Raw genomic sequence first — 13,322 nt, forward strand, 5'->3', positions numbered from 1 at the left:
CTTATGAAGGAGCTGCGTCGTATCTTTCTTTCACACACCTTCTCCCTACGTTCCTCTCCTAATTCTATCTTCACCTCTCCTTTAATTTGTAAATCTTTCCCAACTCTCTTCCGGTTGTCACCAATTTGCATATTTTCCCTTGTTCACTATTTATCCACTTTCCCTTTAGATGCTTCTTCTGCATATCTGATCAGCTTGGTTCATTTTCACCCCACCTCTTTGTTATTAAGCCTATTTGAAATCCTCTCTCCTCAAATCTCACCTGACTTCGTCAAATCTCACTCTCAGGCTGTAATTGACAGCCACTAAACTTTTCTCTGCACTTCAGTGTGCAGAGAAAAGGTTTCTTCTTTACCACTTGGGCTTCAACTAGGAGTCAACTAATGATCAAGTGTCACATTTTCAGGGTGATGTCCAACAAACATGACTGACTTTGCTATTCTCCTTCATATCACACACAAAAGGTACGGAGTACATCATACTATTTATTTTTTGAAGTGAACTAACCAAGAGTAAACAAAAAGCAAAAGCTTTCATATCCTTCAACTTAAGTCTGAGTCCCTCCATAATGTAGGGTTTCTCCAGACACCCTGCAGAGGAAACTCATTTTGACGGCTTGTATCTGCGACCTCGTTGTACCCAGAGCTCCAGATAATTGTTGAAGTTGGTAACTGGTAAATCGATAACTGATTGATCGATCGCCTATTGATGTCTTGCTCATTCATGAACGGTGATGTCATCATCCTTCTTGAGCTTTTTCTACTTTTTGTCACCTTTCACCCCAAAACCTCAAGGTGTTTATATGGAAGACCAATGCAGACTACTCGCTCATAATTGCGAGGTCGAAAAATTTTACAAGTTTTTCTCATTTTTATTACAAGTTCCGAAAAGTGTCGCATGTTTTTGTCGACTCCTTTTGTTCTTATGCCCCTAAATAAAAACCATTGCCATTGTCTTTAAAAAATTATAATTAATAATTAGTATATTTTAATCCCAGTATAAACACAAAGGTTTTTTTAATGAGGTTTGTTGGAGAACATCAAAGAACCCACATCATTTTGGAGATTGAGAAATTAAAATCCAGTTATTTATAAATGACAGGGTTTTTTTTTTTAAAGTGCCTTACAGTACTAGAACAGATAAGACCAAAACCCAAATTACAATAATTTAAGGATGAAGCAAGCAACAGATAGGCAGTGGAGCAAGTTGTGATGAGGTTTATAAAACAAAGAGACATGGCAGTAGCAGTATTATGCTCTGGGGATGCTTTTCTTTGGCATGGACATAGAAGCTGGTCAAAGCGCAACACTAGAAGAAAACCATGGAGAGGCTGCAAAAAACTATTGGAAAAACTTTCCCTCTAACCTGATTGGGCTTGAGAGACCGACTCCTCAAAAGACTTACAGCAGAATATTGTTCTTCAAAGTATTTTCTTAGCGTGACTGAGTGGAAGTGCATGCCACACTTCTCAGATTTCTATTTGTCATAACAAAAATCTGAGTTAAATACTGAGTTAAAGTTTGTGGTTGCGACATATGAAAATATGGAGAAGTTAAGTCGTGAGATTTCTTCTGCACTAGGCTGAACTGTAAACATACTTTTCTGCTCGTCTGTTACTCATGCTCACTGACCTGACAGGAATAAAACCAGCCTTTTGCTGTATTTCTTTTCGCATTTTGACATCTTACAAAGCAATTAAGATTTACTTCAGATAACCAGTGAATTCATTGTTTCCACATTTCGCATTGTAATTAACGGAAAAACCTCCAGGCAGGGTTTGTGCGGGCGTTGATTCAGCATATCAGTTTGAGAGATGAAGCTGGAAACAGAACGAGACATTTTGTTCTTACATACTTCAAATCGTTGGAATTTAAAAAAAAAATGTTCAAATTGCTGACAGATGTGCTCATTCAGGATGCTTTTTAGCCTATTAGAAACTACTTTTAAATTTCGAATTTCATGAAGACTCTTTTTACATTGCAACATTGTGTACAAACCTATTTGGATTATGCAGGAGGATCATTAATTATCTGCCATTTTCAGAGATAACTCCAAGAATCCCAGTCAACAAATGAGGGAAGGGACTTAATTTTCTGCCTTTCTTGCGCAGAGATGAATGCCTAATCTTTGCAGTGCAGCTCTCGTTAATGTCTGTTTACTCGAAATGGGGAAATTTTGTCCTCATCGTTAAGCGTAGTCAGTGGAACTAATAGCTGCTCTGACAAGCCATGAAACTGAGAGGTAAAATAAGCTCCTGTTGCTTTGCTGTTCTAAGTGATTTTGACACCATTGCCAGCCCTGTTCAAAAGTGTTCTCTTGTCTAACCTGAACTGAGTCATGCAGTGCCGTGGTTTCATTATTAATTCATACAGAGGGTTTCAAGATGCTACAGTCATCCAGCTGAGACATGCTGGCTCAGTGAGTTTCCACTGATACACTGTTGTGTGTGTGAGAGAAAGGATGAGCGTTTAGATCATGCAATAATGTGCAATCACGTACAACCAGTTACTTCCTGTATTTGATTATTGAAAGCAAATATTCTGTGCTGCTGACTGATTCATCACTATTTCTGATTAATTTAAATAAAATCCACAGAACGAGTGACTGAGATTCTTTGTGTGTTTTTTCAGGCAGGTCTGCCTGAGGGTCCCATCCATGCAGTTTTAGGTGGACCAGAGCCTGATGTTGGCACTGTGGCCGCAACTCTGTGCTTAGCGCTGCACCTCAGCCAGGTAACTGCAGCAACAGCTAACGCGCATCTAACTTGGAAGAGTTAACAGTGACGTTTACTTCATTCCACTTTGAGAAATGTTAGTGGAAAAGTATAAACAAATGTTCATACTTTTCCATTAGATAAAGAAAAATCTAAGTTAACATGTTAAATTTTAAACTTCCACTTAATAAAAGACAGAAAAAGTAAAAAAATAAAATAAAATAAATAAGAATCTTCAGAAGGAGAATGACAGCATTAGCCAAGTTGTAAAAGAGGATAAAACTTGTCCCCAAGCAGAATCTTCTGTGACGTACGATGTTGGAAGAGCGAGGATGCAGGTTTGTTTTGTTTGTTCAACCTGTGCACCATGCAGACAGTAACCCTTATAAAACATCTGATGCATGTCTTTGACAATAAACTAATTTCAGAGAACCTTTATGTAAAACAATAAACCCCGGTTTATCTGTTTATTGCTGGTTCAGAGATGGTTTAGTAGCAGCTGTCCGTTCTGGTAAACTCTCACACATGACACATATAAAACCAGACCCAATGGAAAAGTGTTGCATGTAAAGTTTCTAGTTGCATATTAACTCATTCTGCATACTCAGGTCTTCTGAACTGAAATGTGAAGTCATCTGTTTGACTTCTAAAGTTTGGCTAAAGCTGCTTTATGCAACAGGTCAACGAACCGAAACAGTAAATTGACAACAGCGCCACTGAAGACAAAAAAGAACATGAGTGTTTTTAACAATCTGGCAAAAAAATAACATTTTAACAAATTTTAAAAAAAAATTGGCATTGAATTACTTTATATTGAGAAAATGTGAACACTATGTTAACAGTCTGTTTCAATCAATTATTATGAGATTTATATTCTTTAGTTATTTATGTTTTTAATGGGTGATATAGTAAAAAGTTGTTTGGGCTTTTTTTTAGGAAAGTGGGTCAGAGTGTGGGACGGCAGAACGGGGCTCCATTTATACAAGAACCACCATTGTCTCCAACTCTGCTTTATTTGTTTCTCTGTGTGTGTTTCTGTGTGATCTAGAAGCAACCCTCAGGTGGAGTGTGTGTACCCTTGCTGTGCAGGAAGCAGTGCAGCACCGAGCTGCCGGAGGAGACCGTCAGGTATTTGCGCAGGGTGAAAATTAGTGAGAGCGCGTTGTTATGGAGGGAAGACATAGACCTAGTGAATCTTCATCACACTGGAAAGCTTTTGCTAACTCTGCTGAGAGATGGCCTGCTGGAGAGGTGAGTAAATGCACATCACATTCACACTTCTGAATTCAGTTGTATTTAATTTCAACTAATTTTAATAATTCACGTAAAAGTTGAATTTTGTATATATATTTTTTTGCAAAAGAGTTTGCAGTAGTCCCTTGGCAAACAAATGTCTGTCTTAAAAGGCTTGCTTGTCTTTTAGAAACTTGTGTCCTCTGAGGCTTGTAAAAATATGATTTAGATGTGTATTTCAGGCCTCTGTGTGTTCATCTCATGACCCGAAGGAAAACTGCATTTGCACAAATGCCTCACAATTATGGCTTCTTCCCCTGCAGCCATCCACACCCATATCACCCCTATTTTATCTCTCTCCTAGCTCTGAGTACCACGCTGTGGAGTCCAGTGTCCTGCGAGTGGTCCATCAGGACGGGCAGCAGGACGCAGCAGATGATGGGGCAATGTCCGCCCTGACAACAGTCGCCAGAGAGATTCTTCAAGACGCAGTGGAGCAGAGCAGAGCAGCGCTGGGGGAGCTTCTCGGAGGTGAGGGAGGAAAAGGCACCCCCTGAGGGGAGTAATGGGGCGATGAAGGAGGACACACACAAATCCCCTGACATGACTCGCTTAACACTCACCAGGAGAGATGGAGGGAAAGCGAGAGGGGTTGGTGAGTTTGGGTAAGAAAAAGCTTAGAAAGGTGCACAGAGACCCATAATGTAACTTTTCAAAGCAGTTTTAAAAAATGCTCTCTTTTAAAGTAGTTTTCTCCCAACAGAGCAACAAAGTGTCTACAAAAAAAAAAATAATCCAGATATACTCAGGTCACCACTCCGAATCATTGAATTCTGGTGACTTTTGGACTTTTTTAGACTCGGTTTAGGGATAGTTCCTTCAACCCTAACTTAAATGGAACTGCACCAGTATACAAAGCCAGGTCCATAAGCAGGTGGATGAGTGGTTTTGGTGTGGAAGGACTTGGTGGGCCTGCAGAGAGTCTTGGCCTCAACCCGATGGAAGATGTTTTGGATGAATTAGAGTGGAAACTGTGAGCCAGGCCTGCTCATCCAGCATCAGTGTCTGACCCCACAAATGGAACATACTCCTAAACTATGTATAGTTGTTTCAATACCTTCTTTAAGGTACTGAAATAGATTAAACACATCAGATTGTACTTGGGTTACTGTCCTCTCAAAGACATTCAAAGCAGTGGTCCTATGGTGACGCCAAAGTCTGAACTTCATTCTGTATCTCTGCTGGTTTTCTACTCATTCAGTCAGTCAGGGAAGGTGTATGGATAGAAATAGAGTAAATCACAGTGTTTAAGACGGGAAAGACTGATGAACAGAGCAGGAGAATAAAGTACTCCAAGTGGTCCATGCCCCATATGAATTTGTGACAGATCTTTGTACTGATTCATTGATTCTGAAATGACTCAACTCTATTCCTCAACAACAAACTCCAACCAAGACGGATAAGTGTTATGGAGGTAGAGGGTATAAACTATATGTGGCTACTTTTTAATAATGGATATACTTCCATAATCATTCATACAGCACCCTGATAAGCTCAACATTGATTTACAAAGACCCCGCTGTGTGTGTACAAGTCAGAACAGAGGTTTCCTATTGGATGAAAGCCAAGCTAGATTTTACAGAAGCTTGTCTTACAAAATAATGTCAGATTTGCAATATGATGGACTTATTTTTTGAAATACATGAAACATTTTTATTTAAAACAAGAACTTCTGCTCTATTTATTGACTGAAGCCCTTGTTTTTCCATGTTTGTTTTGTTTGTCTCCAGATGCCTTGGAGATCCTCAGGGAAGCTTTGTGGATCAAACAGGACTCTGGCCCAGAAGAACTGGAGGACCTACTGAGATCTTTGGAGGAGTGGGGTGATGTCACTGTTGATCAGCCCGATGAAGTGAAGCAACAAGGTGCAATTTAAAATATGTTGGACTATACCTGAAAAAATTAACAAAGAAAAAGATTTGTAGGAAATTTGTGATAGTTTGGATTTGGCTGAAACTCTTTAAGTTCTTTACGCTGTTTAAGGCCAACAAAAAATACAAAATTATTCCTCAATCTGAATTTGTTGCCAGGAGCTTGCTTCAGTGTGACTGGCCTATGAAAGCTATTTCGTTGAACATTTCATATCACGTATGTTATCTGTAATAAATAAATAAAGTTTATACTCTCATGATAAGAAAACCGAACCGTGTTCTGCTCAGTGTGGCTCTGTAGTGAAAAACCTCCAAGCCAACTGTTCTGCAGCATAAAGCTACTACATTTAAAATCTCCAAAAATTGTCTTAAATGAACTAAATGTGAAGAGAAACTGAACTTTAGTGCACCCAGCAAGAGTGCCAAGATGCTTTAGGTTGACTATTTGGGATTCTTGTCTCTGAAGCACTCGCAGTGTTGTTTAAGGGATGCAATCTGAATTTTAAAGTATTTTTTTTCCCATTCCTATGTGTTTATTCAGAACCTTGTAACATGTCCAGTGTAAAATTGGAAAAATTAAGATTTCTATAGAGTTCAAATTTCATAGAGTTAAAAATTTCCTTTGGGATCAGTGAAGTATTTTGAATTTGAATTCACAAATTACAATAAAAGTAGCGTAGTGTGGAAGCTGCCGGTGTAGCATGGTGGCCTCTAAGTGTTTTGAGGTTTAGATCTAGAATTGCATCATCTGTCCGGTTAACCTTTGGTTCTGGTGAAGATATTTACGCTGGTGTTTTTCTGTTTCTGTTGTGAAACTGTTTTGTATCATTTTGTGTGTGTTTTCATATAACTGTCAGTCTGTTTGTGTGTGCTGACCGGATGTAGAGTTATCGCAGCTGCTGATGATGGAGCTGAAGGAGTTCACAGATGGAGAGATGACCCTCGCACTCACGTCCCTGACCACAGACAAGGAGGTTCGTTCCTTATTGTTGGTACAAACTATGGGTTTAAGGATGTGTAGCTTAATTAAACTGCTATATTTCTCTTCTTAGCATTTAAGGGGTCTTAAGTGCAAACAATTTTCAGTAGCTTCCTCACAGTTAAGATTTATGTAGAATCAACACAAAAACACACATGGGTTATGTTGCAGAACCTGATTAATCAATTTATTCGAGATTATTAACCAAGTTAATATCTACCTACTAATGATTTGATTAAGCTCAAACATATCTAAATAATAATATCTAATGTTAATGCTGTGCTGCAAACTATTATTAAAAGAGGCTGGTTTTTCTGACTGAAAGAACATGTGAGAAATGATTTAGAAGGTTCCTGTGCTTTCTGGAAAAGTCTGGGTAAGCATGCAGTTTCATTTCATCATTTGCCAAGCTTAGTTCAGTGGAGAAAAACCAAAACTGACATTAATGATTTGCAGAATTTCTTATGTTTTTCATGAACTGAAATTCAAAACATTATGAAAAGGGGAGACTTTACTTTGATTTATTGCTAAATAATGTATTTTATTTTTCATTACATTTTTGTCAAACTTATTGATTGATTTGAGTTTTCAGTAACTAAAAGAAGCCAAAAACTAATCTACACATGCTGCTTGTTTGTCTTAGATTACTAAGAGCAGTCTGACATACAACTCAATATTCATTTTTACTAACAATAATGAGGTCATAGGTCACAAATTGTGCTTTAAAATCTGCAATTAATGATCCACAATATAGATTTTCAAAGTACTGAAGACTTTCAAATAGTGCTAATATAGTTTTTCTCAAAATACAAAAAAAGTCTTTTACGACAATACCAGATTAGAAAGTCAACCTTACAAGTGTGATTTGTTGAACATACGGATAATAAATCTTTACTTTGTACATGTTTTCTGCTCAAAGGTCCAGACTGTTTAAAAAAGTGTTTAATTTTAGCCTGACAATTGAGTTTTCAGACTAGGTCAGCAGTACTGGTTGCCTTGGCACAAAGACTTTAAATATGTGGATGTCGCTTCCTCTGGATCACTTATAGAACTGGGGATAAAAAGCACTTAAAGAAAGTCAATAAAGCGCAAATATGGAGGAAAACCAAAAGTAAAATTCTGAAGGAACTTCACACAAAATTAGATAAATGTAGCAAAACAAACAAACAAAAACAATTAAAACAACTGAATCTGACATGACCATCACTCCTGGGTCCTCTGGGATTAGTCGGTGGCAGAAGATAAATTAACAGGTTAGTTAGTCTTGATGGAAAGAGACTAAATGTCAATAATTCATTAAAGGACATTTTGAAGCAAAAGCCAGGTCCAGTGACCTGGAGGAAGCAGTTCTTGTGGGTGAAAGGTCAAATCTGAAACGTTCTTCAGCACAACACATGGATATTTTTTTCTGCCCGTATTTGAATTTGCTTATTATTCCCTGAGATATGGATTTTTAAAACCCAATAATTTACGATTTGCATTGGAATTTGAGTTATTACTAGAGTTATTAACTCTAATAGCTGCAGTCAAATTATTTTAATACGCCATGCTGATTAAACTGCATTTTAATACCTTCTATTTTTTTCCTAGAAGCATCTAATGATTTCCTGTCTTTTAAATGATAGATGAAAACCCAAAAACATGCAGATTTATTTTTCATTCATTTATCAAAAAAGTTACTTTTGGTGATTTTATTGTTTTGGTTGCATTACACCTGCTCTGCATCACTTTTTGGAGGTGTTTTTTTTTATTGCTGAGGAGCCCCTCTGAAGTTTTATTCTTCTGCATTTTGATGAGATGTAGATGGAGGCCTGAAAGCCTCACACACAGTGATGTATCACCATCCTCCCTGCTGATATTCAAAAATCCAACAAGCACACCGAAACGGCCCATCATTGTCACACACATTTGTGTAACGTTAGCGTTGACTTTTTTTCGCTGTTGCTGGCTCGCCTTGCTTCACACACACACAAAACAAAGTAGGGTTTAAGCTTTTAAGTCTACCCCGTGCTTCTCTCCCTGCTACAACCTCTAATGTGTTCACTCTCCCCACCACTAAGCAAAAAAGAAAAAAAAAAATCATTCATTATTTCTTTTATATTTTCCTTCTCGAAGCCCATTTTTCTCAGCGACTGCCTAGCGTGCGGTATTAGGCTATGTGTAAAATAAATGATGTCTGTAGCCGTAGGGGTATGGCTCTTCCTCCCCCAGAAAACTACCTAACGTCCAAGGAACATTAAACACCCAGATCCTCGTTTAGCGAATAAATAACCATTCATTTGAATGGCTTTGCTCATGTGTGCGCACCGGACTTTCTGTGCATATTTTACCAGCGCTGTGCCTACACGCTGTGTGTCAGGAGGGAGAGATAGAGACGGAGAACAACCAAAAGAGGGGGGGAAAAAGAGAGAGAGAGAGAGAGGGCCCATTAAAGACTTAATATAGAATAAATGGCCAGGGGCCTGCGTGTCGCCAGCGGACCCCAACTCCACAGCGTCATGGTGGGTTACTAATGACCTGAGATCGGGCTCCAAAATGAACTCCTCATATGCATGTCATTTGCAATGTGTATATATTTATATATTATTTTTTAATTGTGTTTGAAAAGAGAGTAAAACGGTATGAGAGTCATTTATTGAGAGGGCTTAGGGAAGTTCTGCCTTAAATGATTCTTTCCAGAAAACTAAATAAATTAGATTCAATTAGTCTTTAATGGTTTATGTGCTGTGTGTTTGTCAGAGAGACTTCTGTGTGTGTGTGTGCGTGTGTGTGTGTATGTGTGTGTGTGTGTGTGTGTGTGCGTGTGCGTGGGGGTGTGTGTGTGTGTGTATGTGTGTGTGTATATATATGAGTGTGTGTGTGTGAGTGAGACAGCACTTACAGAGGACTGAGTTAGAGGTTTTGATGGCAGTGATTGCCTAGTTAGCAAAGGGAAAGATTGTGGTGTGGGATAACGATATGGACACATCGTACACACTGACTAATGTATTTTTGTTTACTGTACAAACATACATTAGTCAGCCTGGGTGCTGCTCAGCAATGGAAGTGCAAATGAAGAGAGCTCCAGAACCACTCCTGGAAGTAATATGTGTGAGTTGTTGTGGTGCTGTCAGAGTGACTGGTACCCGGGTTTGGCTGTAGGTGTGATCAAGTCCTGGTTAACCCAAAGCAAGGAGCTGCATATGACCAGCTGCACAACACTTTGCACAGACCTTTGTCGAAATGGTTCGACCCAGGCCTTGTGCGAGTTTGGCAGATGGATGCCTCTCTACGAACAAAATGACACAATTTTCGCCGTGTGACTATCGATGAGAGCGCGATTTCTGCATTTTGCATGGAATATATTTAGAGGAGGCCATGGTTCTCTGCTGGACACTGATGTACTGAATTGGTGGTAATCCATTCTTTGCTTCAAGTGGAGGTCGTCACGTATCTGGGGTCTTGTGATACGACGGAGATGAGCAAGTAAATTGGGGGCCATCTGCATTGAATCAGGCATAGCTGACAAAGAAAGAACTGAGCTAAAAGGCAAAGTTTTACTTGAACTACCCGTCTACATTTTGAGAAAAAGAGGAGTAATTTAAAGTAGGCTGGCATTTGATCATAATTCCTCCCTTTACAGAGTTATAACCCTTGGTTTTCACTCGTGAGCTGGAGCGTTTCGCTTTAGGGAGCAGCGTCTGGATGTCCTTCCTAGACCTAATCTGGAATAAGCAGAAGACATCTGACTGATGGAAAACTGTTACCTGGACGTCTGTAGGGATATACAGCATTAGAGGTCTCACCTGTATCAGGAGCTCTCAGAAGGCTTTAAATCATGCGTATTTCTGGTACAGATTTAGATTTAATGCGCCTGGGTGCTTTTGTGGCATCACTTACATTAACTTCAACAACTTTTATGCTTCTTTTCTAAATGCAGATTAAAGTTGGACGTGGTTTTTGCAGCCTCAACTTGGTGCTGGCATCAGCTCCACACTGGTTCTATGCATTTAATCTATTAGAGTGACTGAATGTCATAGCCCTTAATAAACATTTATGTAGGTGTATCATTAGACAAAATAAAAATTTTTTTTAGTTTATTGCTGTCAAATTTGGTATGGGAAATGGTAAGACTTTAGGTAATGCCTTCTAGTCCATAAATCCATGGTATAGCCAACTTTAAAGTGTATTATTAGAAGATAAATAAGTGTTTTTTTTTTCAGTCTTCAAGATCATAAGCGTTTACACAGATTCGGATTGTTGTGGATTAAACTTCAGGGTGTTTTTTTTTTGTCTCTTGTTTTTTTTCCAAAGAGATCTCTATCAAAAACAGTTCAGGAACAGCTTCAATTTTATTTTGTGTGTGTGTGTGTGTGTGTGTGTGTGTGTGTGTGTGTGTGTGTGTGTGTGTGGGTGTGTGTGTGTGCGTGTGTGTGTGTGTGTGTGTGTGTGTGTGTGCTTTTTTAAGTGTTTTGGGCCACAATTTTAAGGGGATATATTTGACCAAATTTAGCTCTTATACTTGTGGTGGCAGCGACGCATCTATGTTTTCTTTTAAAAATAATTTACATGAGACGATAGAGGTTGAATCAGTTGACAATGTAAAAGAAATGAAAGTTAGAAGCACAAGTTAAGTTGCTGCAAACCCCGCTTGACATGTTTTCTTGATGGTGTAAAAGTTTTTTTTTTTATTTTTTATGCTCAGATAGGCAGAGTTCGAATTAATGAATGCAGATTGCAACAAAAACACAATCTTCCCACAGTCGTGTCAGAGGGTGTGTGTCGGAGCTTTTCACAGCCCAAAAATTAGCGCTGGCAGATGAGGCTGCAGTTGGATGAAGAGTCGTCATGCTGTGGGGTTGATGAACTGTGGGAAGGACAGGAGCCCTCAGACACACACAGATTCCCGAACATGAGAATAATGTGTTTTTGCTTACATTAACATGGACGTCCAAGAATTGCAATATGTTCCCACAATTCTTTGTTTTCTGTTTTTAAAGGCATTTCAGCGCCGCTCATTTCGGTACTTTAGAGAACTCCTTGTAGTTTTATTTCCTGCTTGGCGCCCATGCAATAATCCACTGTTTCTACAAGATACCGTAATGATCGTAATGTTGTTTGTTTTTACTGTGTGGTAAACAGAATCAATCATCTGTGGTTCTGTGTGAGTCTGACCACTGTGTGTGTATTTGTTTACCTCTCTGTATCCCAATCCATCCATTTTCTGCCAGCTATTTAAAGAGACCAGGCTTCAGCTTTTCAAGCAGTGACTTTCAAAGATATTTTGAATATTCATGTTCAATGGTATCAGAAAAAAGGAGGTGTTTTAGTTGTGAACCATATTAAAAATATATCCTTCCTCTATACAGTTACTGACTGCTTTGAGTTGGTCTGATGAATCACAGTAAAAGCGACTCCACATAGTTGATGAAGTTGAATGTTTTAACCTCACAAGATGTGAGAAAGTTCAATGAGTTTGATCACTTTTCCGAGTCGATGCTTCAGATTTCAGATCTTAGTTTAGTTACATGTTTCTGTAAGGCAGCATCCATTTATTTCTGAGAGGTCTGCCTCCAAAAGTGCCCTCTCTTTAAGTTGGTTTGCCCAAACATCTAAAGAAAAACAAATATTTATTGTGATTTTTTTTTTTAAATCTTCTTATTGCTTTATTAACTTCAACAACAGAAATGGGGGTAAAAGATGAGGGGATTAAATAATCCTATATAGTGGAAAAATCCTCCCAAGTTAATGAAACTTTTATTTTTCTTAATTTTATTGATGGAAAAAATAACTTATTTTATGGACCTTCAGTCTAACAGAAACATTCACTGTTTTTTCCGTCATTCCCAAAACTTACCTATAGATGCAAGTAAAGGACTCTTAGTAGTAAAGTACAACTTTCTGCAGCTGCAAGCAGCCTGAAGAGGTGGATTATCTGGCTATAATGATAGACTTTGACAACCATACAAATAACAAAGTGCTAAATTGTGGAATCTGTGATTAATGTCATTTGTTTTTAATCCAGGTACTAATTGATTGATTGCTTTATTCAAAAGACTCTTGGTCCACAAAGATATGATACACAACAACACATATAAACTGATTTCTGATTATAATCTGTGTGTAATCAGTTTTAGCTCACTTTTAGGTCTAATTCATTTCTGTTCTTCTGTCTGAAAGGAAAGTCATTTTTGTCAGAGCTTTGAAAAGAAGTTCATCATCCTGACTGCTTTGTACTTCACTTTTCAACTCCTTTCTGTTTCCTGAAGACAAAAGAATCATATAATTTGAAGAGAGATTGCTCTCAGCTGGGATTTCTTCCTTGTTGCTTGTCCAAAAACAACTTTTTTTTTCACTAATTAAACAAATTTGTTTTATTTTTGTACGGGTTAGAGATATATGTCCTTCCCTCTATAAGCTTAGTTTTGGGTTTTATTTGGCGACGTCTCTAATGTGTTGTTTGTTCATAGTCCTCCGGCCCTTCTGT

At 38.3% G+C, this 13,322-nt stretch overlaps 1 protein-coding gene across 1 annotated transcript in view; it reads left to right on the forward strand.

Moving 5' to 3' along the window:
- LOC106924503 (prune homolog 2 with BCH domain) overlaps positions 1 to 13,322 on the forward strand; it is a 40,239-nt gene that overhangs the window by 3,871 nt on the left and 23,046 nt on the right. Inside the window, exons 2-6 of the mRNA XM_014998242.2 lie at positions 2,631 to 2,732; positions 3,762 to 3,964; positions 4,311 to 4,477; positions 5,737 to 5,871; positions 6,763 to 6,851. Coding sequence (XP_014853728.2) covers positions 2,631 to 2,732; positions 3,762 to 3,964; positions 4,311 to 4,477; positions 5,737 to 5,871; positions 6,763 to 6,851 — 696 coding nt within the window. The remainder of the gene's footprint in view (positions 1 to 2,630; positions 2,733 to 3,761; positions 3,965 to 4,310; positions 4,478 to 5,736; positions 5,872 to 6,762; positions 6,852 to 13,322) is intronic.

The sequence above is a fragment of the Poecilia mexicana genome, unplaced genomic scaffold (assembly GCF_051168715.1).
Source record: "Poecilia mexicana isolate PSO_F unplaced genomic scaffold, ASM5116871v1 scaffold_9, whole genome shotgun sequence".
Lineage (NCBI taxonomy): Eukaryota > Metazoa > Chordata > Actinopteri > Cyprinodontiformes > Poeciliidae > Poecilia > Poecilia mexicana.